A 14,621-nucleotide genomic window follows, 5' to 3' on the forward strand; every position below is an offset into this window, starting at 1 on the left:
AAATAATGACTAATAGTACACAACAACCAATGCATATTGAAGATACCAAAATGGAGTACGTTAATAACTATATATACCTTGGAAAGCAAATCTCATTTGACATGAAAAATAGCGAACATGAAGTTGACAGGAAAATTAAGATCACGTGGAACAAATTCTGGAGCCAAAAAGAAATACTAAAGAGCACAATTCCTACTAAATTTAAAAAGAAAATCATGGACTCATGTTTACTACCATCGCTCACGTACGAGTACGCCGCGCAAACCTGGAAATTTACAAAAAATATTAAAAACAAAATAATTACTTGCCAAAGAAGTATGGAACCTATGACAAATATTAGAAAAATCCAGAAAATCAAACACAGCATTATTAGATCCAAAACTAACGCGATAGACGCGCTCAAATACGCAAAAAACAAAAATGGAGATGGGCAGGACATGTCGTCAGGATGAAGTCCAATAGATGGGCAAAACAAGTAACGACATGGCCAGGACCACCAGGAAAGCGTAACAGCGGCAAACCATACACGCGATGGTCAGACGAGATAGTTAAAGTCGCAGGGACAAAAAGGATACAAAAAGCACAGGATAGATCCGACTGGCTTACTCTGGAGGAGGGCTTTACCTGAGAGGGGGTTTGTAGGGTTATTCCCACTAGTTACCACCAAGTTCTTACCAGTGGTAACTACTGGGAATTTTTTTCCCACCTTTTACCACTGGTAACTACTGGGAAAAAAAAATCCCACTAGTTACCACCAACTTGGCTTGGTAAAAGGTGGGATTTTTTTTTCCCAGTAGTTACCACCAAAATATTGTTAGAATTCAATACTAATAAAAACAGTATAAATACTAATAAAAACAGTATAGTATAAATGTAGCGTGCTGTAATAAATAATTATGTGTCAGTTAGTGATTCAGTAAACTGCTTTAAAAGTGATCAAAAATATTAAAACAGTTTTACCGGTATTAGTGTAAAAACTAAAATAGAAGAGTCTCATTCTAGTTAAGTAGAAATTAACTTAGTATCCGGATTAAATTTATCTCATTAACTGTAGATTGAATTACATATTTATACAAACGAACAAACAAATCAGTCAAAAACCGACAGAACCGATTTCGTTTTATTATTTACAGCTACTTCATTTCGTTCTATTATAACACGACGCAGAGCTGGAATATGTAGGTATTCATAATTTGTAGTCAAGCTAAATAAGTAAAGCGCATGGTTGTTATTAAAACCGCTTAGGGCGCGCCTTGGATGGGCTGACTGCTTGGACTAACCAGCATAGGCTCGCATTCCAATTACGCTCGGGCAGTACATCGCTCGGTCATGTTACGCTGGTTGGCTCAATTGCTTAAACACCCGCGCTAGCGGGATGGTAATAACACTCTACCAGAGGGGCATCAGTTACTATTTGTACACTTCGTATTAAGTTTTTTTTTGTATTTGACTTTTATTCTTTTGGAAAATCTGTTTATTTTAAGAACGTGTAAGTAATTAAAATGACATAAAACAACCTTAAATTGAGTACGACGAAGGGGCAAGAGGGCGTTAGGCTAAAAGCAAAATTGAGAAAAAGAGCAAAATAATAATTATGTACTTTATCTGATTCTGATGGCGATGGCGTGCGAATGCGAACGTCTATAAAACCTAGTTGAGTTGGGAATGTGAATGTGATCTTGCAATAAAATTTGGTATAGATGTTTTTAAGTTTTCTTAATATTTATCACGGTTAAGTAAGAAACAATGTAGGACCTTAATACCTTATGCATATTAGATTGGTTTATTGCAATATACCTAAATATGAATAATATCGGTACCTATGCCTTGTAATTGCAAAACAATCGTTTAGTTCCTAAATATCTTTTGTGTTGTTTTATTAAATACCAAGAGTGCAAAAATGCCGAACCGAGTGTGGCGCACACCGCGCACCCTTTTGTTCTTAACCGCCGTGTCTGACCCTTGCGAAATATTCTTTGTTCGGCATAACTGCCAGCCCCTATGGCTGATAAGAATGGTATTGGGTGACATAATTTGATAATTATATTTACCTATCGGGTGGCATGTGAGCTAGACCGAAAGCTCACGGATCGTGGTAGTTTTTTTTACCATTGTCTTATTCCAACATTAGGATTAACCAAGTTGCAATGAGAGTTGTGGTGCAGAGGGAACATTAATTAGATAGCTTGGATATTATTATTACATATTTGCAACCACTAGTTCTTCCAAAAAACATATTTTCCAAAAGAATAAAAGTTAAATACAAAAAAAGAAGTGTACAAATAGTACCTGATGCCCCTCTGGTAGAGTGTTATTACCATCCCGCTAGCGTGGGTGTTTAAGCAATCGAGCCAACCAGCGTAACATGACCGAGCGATGTACTGCCCGTGCGTAATTGGAATGCGAGCCTATGCTGGTTAGTCCAAGCAGTCAGCCCATCCGAGGCGCGCCCTAAGCGGTTTTAATAACAACCATGCTCTTTACTTATTTAGCTTGACTACAAATTATGAATACCTACATATTCCAGCTCTGCGTCGTGTTATAATAGAACGAAATGAAGTAGCTGTAAATAATAAAACGAAATCAGTTCTGTCGGTTTTTGACTGATTTGTTTGTTCGTTTGTATAAATATGTAATTCAATCTACAGTTAATGAGATAAATTTAATCCGGATACTAAGTTAATTTCTACTTAACTAGAATGAGACTCTTCTATTTTAGTTTTTACACTTATACCGGTAAAACTGTTTAAATATTTTTGATCACTTTTAAAGCAGTTTACTGAATCACTAACTGACACATAATTATTTATTACAGCACGCTACATTTATACTATACTGTTTTTATTAGGTAGTATTTATACTGTTTTTATTAGTATTGAATTCTAACAATATTTTGGTGGTAACTACTGGGAAAAAAAATCCCACCTTTTACCAGTGGTAACTACTGGGAATAAAAATTCCCAGTAGTTACCACCAAGCCGAGTTGGTGGTAACTAGTGGGATTTTTTTTTCCCAGTAGTTACCAGTGGTAAGAACTTGGTGGTAACTAGTGGGAATAGCCCTTCTTGCTTAATTCACGTAGTAAAAACTACTTGTTCTTGTTGTTGACTATTAGAAAAATTAAACAAATTGTATTGCAGATTATATTTATGTTTGACATTGTAATATGCAAGAAATAAAAGGCTTTTTTATTTTATTTTATACCCTTTTTCATCCGCGCTGCACGAGACTTGTACCCCTTTTTACTAGAGCCACAGAATAAATAATAGTACTACACCGTACAGAAAGAAAACTTCCTACAAAACCGAAGTTTGACAGCGGTTCAGGGTCGAATCATGCTGTCCCTTTCTAATATATGGCACTATCTCTTTCGGCTATTTAGGGTTGTCAAAATTCAAGCCATTATCTTATCTGTGGTCGTGCACGCAAAGGGACATCAAGTTGTGTCAACCCTTATATTTGCTCGGAGCAATGCTGAGCCGAAAGGAGCCGAATTTTCCCGAAGGGAGGAGTTTCGCACTCCTGCTAGAGCGACAGTATTTATGGTTGTTAAAATTGGTTGGAAGATTACGAGGAGGACGCCCTTGTATGAGCTTCAGTTTAGGCGTTGTCAGTAGACGTGTCCTCTTACGCCAGCACACATAGCCGTCTATAGGGTTCGGTACTCAAAGGGTACAAATGGGACCCTATTACTAAGACTCCACTGTCCGTCTATCTCTCACCAGGCTGTATCTCATGAATGAACCGCTTATATATATAGCGATAGCTTAGAGTTAGACAGTTGAAATTTTCACAGATGATGTATTTATTTATATTGCCGCCATAACAACTAATACAAAAAAGTACGGAACCCTCGGTGGACGAGTCCGACTCGCACTTGTCCTTGGTTTTTATTGTCCAAATATTCATATTGCATCTCATTCCTTAATATGGAAAACGAGATGTGCCATGCAGCTATACAAATGTTTACAGTATATTTGGGGTTGCTGCACTGTTTCAGGGCGGTAACTATTGCAACTATTCACTGAACCCTGAAGAGGATAATATTGGCGCGTGGAACCAGCAACGCAATGGGCGAGATGCATTTAGGCCTTCAAATGATGACTTTTACGTTTGTGAGGTAAGGTATTTTTAATTATAGTCGTTTGTTTCCTATGAAAATTCCGGCCGGTCTTTATCTTGGAATGAAATTGACCTGATAATTTCTACTATTAAGTACATATCGGAAGGCCGATAGCAAAATGACATTGAATGTGCTAATGACTTTTCCTTTCCTACAATTCATAATGATAGTTCTTGCTCCATCCGTCCGTTACCCTGTCGAATCAACATTTCATGATCTGCCTAAGGAATAAACACACCTTGAGGTTTGCACAATATCACCGATATGACTGGTGGTCGCTAGGCAGATCTTGAAATGGCAGCGTTTCATGATATGCTTATTAGGAATATCTCGATATCGCTGCAGTCGACATAATAATATAGAAAGCTTCAGCTCAGGGATGGACGCAGGCAATTTTATTTTTATTACACCTCGTCTTGAGAGACAGGGGAAAATGACAGTCCAGATCTCATTCCGGCTTAGTTGAGCTATGAGCTCCACGGTTCTTGATTAAAAATAGTGCCTTTAATGGGGTTGGCCGGTCGAAGTATTTAGTAGATGGCGCCAGTATAGCTTGCCTTGTCAATCCCTAGAATTGTGTCAAATTATTGTTTTTTAATGGAATTGTATGCCCTGAATGCCAGCCCTTTAAGCCAAATCTCAGAGCAAAAGAAAGCTATGATGGCGCCATCTTTGAACCTTTGACAGTTGCCAACCCCATTGCAGGAACCGCCCGATACAGCGCCTCCAGAGTCCAACCGGAGCTGCAACTACCGCAACGTGGATTACCACGAGCAGATCTACAAGTGGGTGGCGGGCCGCGGCTGCCTGCTCTACACGCCGGACTTCCTATATGTCGACGGCACCAATTCTCTCAATCTGAACAGTGTGTGTATTTATGGAAATTTGGGGGCACCGTGTTTGGAGATTGTAAGTTTTGCTTGTTAATTGTGTCTGTAAGAACACTCATAGTATACTTACTACTACTACTTAATGTATCTTGGAAAACACCGGCTTACGTAGTTATTGATCGAACGATCGAGCGAGCGAAGCGAAGTTCATATATACATTCGACTTAGAATACGAGTACATCCCTGGTTAGGGGCACGTCCCGGCATTTCAATGTTTTTTAACTGAATAATTAGAGGATAGTTTTTTACGCAATTACTTCACGAGATAGGTGTATAGGTAATAAAATTACTCTTTTATAAACCATTTTCTTTCGACGTAAACAATTGGACATGGAGGAGACACTAAAAGTTATATTGATGCATTGTTATTATTTTTGCTTGTATGAAAATTCAATGTGGACGTGTAAAAGTGACCTTGTGGCCTACTTATTTGCTAAATAAATGTTGAAGTTGAAGTATAAAAAAAAACAACGGGTTGCACTCCGGGAAGTGAAAACTCAACGACATTGTAACTCAAAATATTAATAACAGCGCCATCTAGTGCAAAATGTCTGCAGCATTATGTATAATTGAGGTTAACGCCATCTAGCGTTATTTCGTCGCATTACTTGAAACGCGCTGACGTAATACAAACATTCACGCATTCATGCATTACAAGCATTCACGGACGTCACACAAAGACACTTTCGACTCGAACATGGAGTAAAATTACCGTATGCGTGGCAGAGGGGGTAGCGCGACTATGCTCAGTCTGGAGGATGTTTTGTCTGTGATCTTGAGGGATCTTCGGTATAATTTTCAGTACAGGATTCCTAATAATTATTAAAGTTTAATGATGGAATTCAGTAAATCACTAAGAGGTTTGAGTATTAGGTATATAGGTACATATGCAACCATGAACATATGAAATACATTATCCATATGTAATTAGTTTAATTATCACGATGTTTACTGACGGTTTATCGTGATACAGGGTCACAGTAATACGCGGTCTTTACACGCTCTAAATGGTGTAATTGATAAACTTCATTAAATCTCGTGAGTTTCGTCACATGATCGCAAAAAGATAACGCATTTATACATTAATGAATGACATTTATACACTTGTTATACAGTTAGACCGAAAACCGCCAACCGCCAATAGTCTGTAATCGCGGCTTTAGAGCTAGACCAAGTAAAGTCTGCAGCGATTTTGATAGCCCACGCAGTGCAAGTGTTATTTTAAACGTCAAACTTCTGTGAAATTATGACGTAAAATAACACTTGCACTGCGTGGGCTATCAAAATCGCTGCAGACTTTTCTTGGTCTAACTTTAGAAGAAATGTTCTTCACGGTAAATTTCGTGCCCTGTATGTCGCGGAACAATTAACCGACAAAACAAAGGGACATTTTCGTTTTGCAGTTGCACAATATGATATTTCCGCATTAGGTGTGGACTGAGAACAATAATATCAGTAGTTACCTATCGCAGTTATATACCTAAACAATCTTAAGAGTGGACGTAAAGCAGGATAATTAGAAGTATTAGAACAGGGACAAGGAGCATGTGTTAGGAATTTACAAATATAACATACCGTGACTATATTAGGGCTGATTTAGAAGTTGCGAGAACTCGCATCTCATCAGCAGCAGCTACTCTCAGTTCCAGGTCAGGACGTCACTAAAATCTCCAATTTGATAACCCAAGATATCTTTATGTTCAATTAGCTTAAAGAAGACGGTACATACGCGTGCTACCCATTCGACCCAGGTTTAGAAGAGGTGGTGGCGGCGGTGGAGAACGCGCTCATTCCATCTGCCCATGGGCGCTGGGAGAGATGCTTCGAAGAGGCTGCCACTTGTTGCAATCAGTATATGGCTCCAGAGATCGCTAGAAAGAGCTACCTTTTAGGTTAGTAAACGTGTAAGTCATTTAAACACTTAAAAATATGCTTCTTGATGGTGTCCGGCTCATTATGTATGCTCACTAGGTACATGTGGTTATGGAGATGCTCTGGAGAGCTTTAGGAAGATTTATCTCCCAAGTCAGCATTCCTGGAGATATGCTTTGCGTGTCAGTACCTATAATATGACTCTGGGGAGTTCTAAAAAGAGTTATTTTGTAGTTTGTTGTTTGCCACTAGAACTTGGTTAAGGCAACGTATAATAAAGACTCTACTTTGCAAAACATCCACATACCTATTGCTATGAAGTTAGTTGCCAAAATAAACCTGTACCTTTCACAGTGCACACCTATAGAGTTTGTGCGGAAAGAGAAGAGTTGTGAAATATATGGGGCCCAATACATTCCACGACTCTTTTCTTTCCGAACAGACTCTATTTAAGTATACAGGGTGTAATCGTTAAGTGTAGCCAGCAAGGACCGGAAAACCCCTCTTTACGGTTAATCCTATCCATTCGGTAACCCAATCGATTCGGTTACCGTATCATTCGGTAACCCTATCATACTGTTACCTGATTGTAATGGTAAGCTTATTGAAACGGTAACCTTAACCTTTAACCGAGTTAATTCAAAACCCCATCGCGATAGGGTTTTTGTTAGGGGTTTTTAACAGGTTTTTATTCGGTTATGGTAACCTTTATTATCGGTTGCTTATACGTTTGCAACATCCGTATTTAGTGATGTGCCGTCAGTAGAATACTAAAAAAAATAGTTGTTTTATTAATTGTTAACTTTCTTAATTTTGTTTTTTTTTACTTTTTTGTTTATTTATTTACTATAATTCATTTATTTCATTAATGTTATTTATTTTATTAATAATATTTATTTTATAAATGTTATTTATTTTATCAATGATATTCATTTTATTAATGTAATTTATTTTATTAATAATATTCATTTTATTAATGTTATTTATTTGATTAATATTATTTATTTATTTTGATTATTTTGTTTATTGTATTTATTGTGTTTATTTCGTTCATTTCATTCATTTCATGTATTGTTTAGTATGTGGTTTCAGTTATTCATACTGCGACCTGCGACTTTCTGCATTATATTCAATTAGAATGTTATTCTGAATTAAGTTAACTTTTGTAGTACAATGTATATAATTTGTAAAATAAATTTCACTCCTCTTTTCAATGGTCGGATTGATTTGAATTTTTTTTAGCGTAAAAGTTGTGATTGTGATAGATAGGTAGGTACATTTTTTTTAGGAGCTTTCGAAACGGTGATGATAATTTGATAATGAAGCTACATAAAAAGTAAACTGCGAAATTATAATTATGATGGTTCAATGTATATTCCTTTGCCAATTAAGTATGTATTTTGTTTATTATTCTTATCAGCCTTGAGGTCTTACGTATGCTATCTCTTTCACACATACGGAAAGTGAATGAGATAGCAAATTACAGCAGGTAAGAAAAGAGTCCTACGCTTATCACTAGATTTGCAGAAAGTCGCAGATCGCAGCATGAATTATTGTATTGTATTATTTGGCGTGTTTCCACTTGAGACCGTCATTTATTACTCATTGGCAATAACAATAAGATTTAATCGTGGCGTGGTTAATTTTTTGACAGCATTTGATTTGAGACACGTGCGGTAGGCGGTGTGTGAAACGATATTAATACCTATTGATTTCCGTCTAATAATTAATGCAAATTTTAAATATCAGCTGAACTTTTAAAAACACAATGAGTCTCGGTAGTAACTCGGACACTGAAACTACATACTAATGCCTATTCCCATCTGTGCCCGGCGGAGAGAAATAGGAATACACCATATCGAGCTATTCCTTATCATACCTTTAAAAACACCTTTTTTAGGGTTCCGTACCCAAAGGGTAAAAACGGGATCCTATTACTAAGACTCGGCTGTCCGTCTGTCTGTCACTAGGCTGTATCTCATGAACCGTGATAGCTAGGCAGTTGACATTTTCACAGATTATGTATTGTTGTTGCCGCTATTACAACAAATACTAAAATCAGAATATTATAAATATATAAGTTGGGCTCCCATACAACAAACGTGATTTCTTTGCTGTTTTTTGCGCAATGGTACAGAACCCTTCCTGCGCTAGTCCTACTCGCACTTGGCCGGTATTTTATTTTTTACATTAAATTAGGCACAGTGAGCCATTGAAGTGTTTCGCTATCCACCATCCGGTCAGATCAGCTAAATTGTACCTGATGATTTAGTTATCACATTAAAAGCAATACGGGTATCGACCAACACAAAGACTATGCGGCAGTAAATTAAAGTAATAAAATTAGGTATAAATTAGACAAGAAACTATTATTATTTACTTCTATCTATACGGCACCCAGACTGCATTTTAATCCAGGAATATTATTAAGAATATAAAATCATGATTACATTTACTTGATTAAGAATGAGATTATTCTTATTAAATTTGTTCACATACGTTTATTATTTCCGATCAAAATTATTGGAATAATTTTGACGGAAATAAAATCAACATGATTTTATTCTTAGGAATTCTTATTCAAATAATGATTTTATTCTTGAATGCCCAACACTGCTTACTAAGTATGTATCTATTTAATTTAATCAAAATTATTTCACCTAGGTACCAATGTTACAGATACTCAATAAATATCATGAATTCTGGTATTAATGAAAGATTTGAAGTATTAAAATAAGGTTATCACTGCTATAGATAATATATATATATTCTGCTCGCTGCATTAAGCAAAACAAGGTAAATTACGACTTTTAGCTGACACAACTCACCGCATCTGAAAACGTTTAAAAGTAGTTGCTTATTATAAAATAAGCCCATAATAACTACCTATTATGTCATTTGTCAACAATGGTTAAATATCTACCACACTACCACAATCCGCTAACGCATGTATCTTTATCACAAAGTGATTTATTTAATCACTCTATCTAAAGATAAACTATACCTACCAGTAAAATTACTAGTTAGGTTAAAATATTTCCTTAAATCAGTCTTTACTCTGTATGTACATACCAAGTTCGAACCCGAAAATAGAAAAATAATATCTAAGTAGCATTAAAAATATAACTAAATAATAGCAGATATTGCTAGGATAGGACGGTGTTTACTTGCAGCAAGCCCTTTTCTAAAAATTCCAAACTAGAATTGCTCCGAAATGAACAAAAACAATAAGAACACACAGGTATAAAGATAAACAAAGGAATGGCCGCGCTGCGGCTGTCGCTCCAAAGTAATACTGTAATCGCTCAATAATGTTTTCAATTTTAGCTTAAGGACTCAAAGTACAATATTGTTTGAATTGACAATAAGCGAAGTTACCGACAAAAAAACATGTTTGTGCTGGAGACTTAATAGACCGCCCATGCCAACCACGGTTATTCAATAATAAGTTCAATTTAAGTGTGCGTAAAGATTACAATCGTTTGAACTGGTTCAAAACCTTATTATGAGGTAACTGAATCGACTGGGTTTTTATTTCGGTTACCGGTAACCGAGGTTAACTCGATCTGATACGGTTACCGAATCAAAGTGTTACCTTATCAGACGGTTACCGTTATGGTAGGGGTTTTTATAACCACTTTTAAAATAACCCTATGAAAAACCCCGGTTAAGGTAACCGGTTCCGGTCCCTGGTGGGGTATTATTCACTTGTTTACTTAAATCATCCGTTTGTACAATGTCATTCACAATTTGGTCACTTTTTGGTTTGATAATTTCAGCATTTATTGCGTTGTCATTTTGTATTGTCATGGCGGTCGGTATGCGCTGGGACTCCGGTTTTGGTAGCTGGTTCTTTTGTTTGAAATTTGACGGTTTGCTTAGCGCAGCCAGCTTCTCTTTCGTTCGGATGGCGGAAGCGCGCGTTTTACGCGGCGCAGGCGCCTGCGTGCGAGCAGGACGGCTAGTCGGTGTCGACACCGCGCTGCATGGTGTAGACGAGGCGCTGTTGTTTACGTTGTTATTGGACAGATCGGTTGACCTCACAGTATTTTTGATCGGTAAAACTGATTTCACTTCACGTATTTCAGCAAATAAGTCGTCTAATTTTGCACTTAACTCCGACACTTTGTTTTCGATCGGTTTGATTAGGTCTATTAGCAAGTTTTGCAATGTATTCGTATCACTTTTCTCCATTTTGCCCGTTAAAATTGCAAAATTTACGAGCATCCGTTAGTGACGTTTGGCCGACCGCGCACGACTGTCTGTCTGTCTGTCCGTCTGTCACAGCCCATTTTCTTCAAAAGTACTGGACCAATTAAGTTGAAATTTGGTACACACATGTAAATTCGTGACCCAAAGACGGACATCTTACGTAAACAAATTAATTTTAAACATGGAGGCCACTTTTTAGCCAAGGGGGGTTAGTTAACATTAAGAACCTATTTTGCTATGGGCCACCGTTTACGAGTCATTTACGAAAAACTTAAAATAGGGACCTGGAAATTGATTATAATTAACTTACCCCCTTTAATACCTCATTAAATATTGATCGTAGCGAAAAAGTGTACAAAACCTTTTTTGTGGACAATTTTATGTTCAATATTTATGTATAATATTTTTTGCAACTGCCCCCGTTGCAACCGTTTACGAGTTATTTACGAAAAAAAAAGCGAGCTGTGAACTGATTGTGATTAACTTTCTTCCTTTAATATCGTTTTAAATATTGATCCTAGAGAAAAGTGTTCAGATGTTTTTTGCAGAAAATTTTATGGAGATTATTTATTCATAAAAACCTATTGTGCTATGGGACACCGTTTACGAGTTATTTACAAAAAACTAAAAAGGGACTTTAAAATTGATTATAATTGACTTACCGGATGCTTTGTCTTTTTAAATATTGATCCTAGCGAAAAGTGTTCTACGTGTTTCTTGTAGGAAATTTTATGTTTATTATTTGTGTAAAATTTATTATTATTATTATTATTTCGTTTTAGACAGGCAGCTGATGCTGGTGCGTCTAAATCATAGTTCACTTAGCATGATTTCACTGTTTAGATAGTTTATCCAGTCTATTTTTAAATTGATTCACGCTTGTAGAGTTCACAACTTCAGAGGGTAATTTGTTCCAAGCATTTACTATCCGGTTTGCAATGAAGTTTTTCGCGATATTTGTTTTATGCTTTGTGGTTACTAGTTTAAGGTAGTGTCCTCTTGTGCGCGTGTTTGGGTTTCGAGTGAACAGGTTTGTTTTTGCTATGAGTCATACTTTTCAAATTATTAACGAAAAAATAAAAACAAGGAACCTTAGAATTTATTATAATTAACTTTCCCTCTTTATTATCTTTTTAAATATTGATCCCTGCTAAAAATGTACTAAATCTTTTTTTATTGAAAATGTTGTGTCGATTATTAACGTTTAACAATTTTTTTTATATTGGCCACCGTTTACGAGTTATTTACGAAAAACTAAAAAAAGAGACCTTCAAAAAGTGATTATAATTAACTTTCCCGCCTTAATATCTCTTTGAATATTGATCCTAGCGAAAAATGGTACGGAATCTTTCTTGTAGGCAATTTTATGTAGATTACTTATGTTTAAGAAAATTTTTGCTATGCGCCACCGTTTAAGAGTTATTTACGAAAAACTTAAAAAAAAGGGACCTTTAATATCAACTATCTCACTTCCAGTCAAGAATTCGATCAATCAACCGGCAATTTCGGATTCAGCGGGGTCTAATTAGGTTAAAAAACCCGGTTGCCAAAAAATAATATGTTTTGCCAGTCGAAATCGATTTTTACAAAAACATGATCAGTCAAGTATACACTCATATTGTATACATATAATTAATAATTATTTAGGTACACTCACCGACCTCACCGTCTTACCTACCATTTTTAGGGTTCCCTACCCAAAGGGTAAAACGGAACCCTATTAGTAAGACTCCGCTGTCCGTCCGTTCGTCCGTCCGTCTGTCAGCAGGCTGTATCTCACGAACCGTGATAGCTAGACAGTTGAAATTTTCACAGATGATGTATTTCTGTTGCCGCTATAATAACAAATACTAAAAAGTACGGAACCCTCGGTGGGCTCAGTGGGCGAGTCCGACTCGCGCTTGTCCGGTTTTAAATTTCATTAAGTACTCATCAAAATTCGAATTTACTAATAAATCTTTTTCAATATTAATTGCCGAACAAAAATCTCGGAACTGACGATTCAGAATACCGATGTCGTCAGAATAAGGACGTAGACGTGCTGCGCGGGAATGGTGCGGTGCGCCGCGCGGGGCGCCCGCCTGCCCGTTCTACCACTCGTCTGCGTCACCCCCTTGAAAACGTAAAACTCGAGTATAAGAGCGCCTTAAATATTCTATACACTTTTTCGCTAGGATCAATCTTCTTCTCCTTCAACCTAGCGTTTTAGCTAAGCGTCCGGTCTTCAGCATCCTCTGGTGTGAGTAGATTTTAAGTAGATTACTTATGTATCAGAACATTTTTTGGTACAGGCCACCGTTTACGAGTTATTTACAAAAAAATATTAACAATTGATCATATTTAACTTTTTACCTTAAATATTTTTTTAAATATTGATCCTAGCGAAAAAGTGTATAGAATATTTAATGTAGACAATTTTACGCAGATTACTTATGTATCAGAACATTTTTGCTACAAGTCACCGTTTACGAGTTATTTATAAAAAACTACAAAGGGACCTTTAAACCCGATGACTGATAAGTTCATCAGCGTCACATAACATAAATTGACCTCCGCATTGGATAGACAGCAACATTGAATGTTCCAGTAATCAAAGAAACTTAATTGCTAAATTGGAAATCAAAATAACTAAAATGGGCCAGAATCCCCAATTTTAAACTACTACGTTTTGTGCTCATCGATGTTAGTGTCGTAAGCGCCATCGACAATAAGGTCCCTTTTCATAGATAATACCACATTTGATGATTGAAATAGTAACGCAAACAAAAAAAAAATTGTGTCTTATATTCCTGCCGAAGACTTTTATTTTACCTTTTCCTTCTACACAAGTTTGGCCAAGTAATAAGAATTTAGGGCTCTCAATTTTATTTTGACTTCTACAACAGTAAAGCTACGAGGCCATGTTTGGTATCGTTTTCGTATAAATTCGCAGTACCAAATTTAGTTAAGGTATCACATTGACACCATTCCGAAGTAAAAACATATAAACTTATTAAAATACTTTCTTTTAAACTCCTCTTCACGCTTAAACTGCTGAACAGTTTGAATTTAAATTTGGTACACATATATTTTGAGTCCCGAGACAGGACATAATAAGTTATCTCAAAAATCATCCTTTAAAGGTGTGAAATGAGGTGTAGGGGGGAATTCAGAATTGACTTCTTGAAGTTAATACTATTTAAGTTTAGGCTTGAAGTCATGTTTTTTTATCATTTTTACCTAAATCAAAGATGTAGACCATCCCAAATTTCATATAAATCGGTTCAGCGGTTATTGATTTCCCGTACAAATTTCCACGCCACTTTTCACACTTTTAAAAGATGATTTTGGTTATAAGATCTATCCTATGTCCTGTTCCGGGACGCAAACTATTTCTATACCAAATTTCAACGAAATCGGTTCAGCGGTTAAGCGCAAGGACCGGAAAACCCCTCTTTACGCTTAATCCTATCAATTCGGTAACCCAATCGATTCGGTTACCTTATCATTCGGTAACCCTATCATACTGTTACCTGATTGTAATG

General features: G+C 36.4%; 2 protein-coding genes across 3 annotated transcripts in view; both read left to right on the plus strand.

Annotated features, from left to right (window-relative positions):
- LOC134792106 (venom allergen 5.02-like) overlaps positions 1-14,621 on the plus strand; it is a 197,619-nt gene that overhangs the window by 107,601 nt on the left and 75,397 nt on the right. The gene's annotated exons all lie outside the window — the stretch shown is intronic.
- LOC134792080 (uncharacterized) overlaps positions 1-14,621 on the plus strand; it is a 28,643-nt gene that overhangs the window by 5,548 nt on the left and 8,474 nt on the right. For both annotated transcript variants that reach the window (XM_063763219.1, XM_063763220.1), the window contains exons 2-4: positions 4,001-4,120; positions 4,829-5,032; positions 6,722-6,905. In XM_063763219.1, coding sequence (XP_063619289.1) covers positions 4,001-4,120; positions 4,829-5,032; positions 6,722-6,905 — 508 coding nt within the window. The remainder of the gene's footprint in view (positions 1-4,000; positions 4,121-4,828; positions 5,033-6,721; positions 6,906-14,621) is intronic.

This window comes from Cydia splendana, chromosome 7 (genome assembly GCF_910591565.1).
Source record: "Cydia splendana chromosome 7, ilCydSple1.2, whole genome shotgun sequence".
Lineage (NCBI taxonomy): Eukaryota > Metazoa > Arthropoda > Insecta > Lepidoptera > Tortricidae > Cydia > Cydia splendana.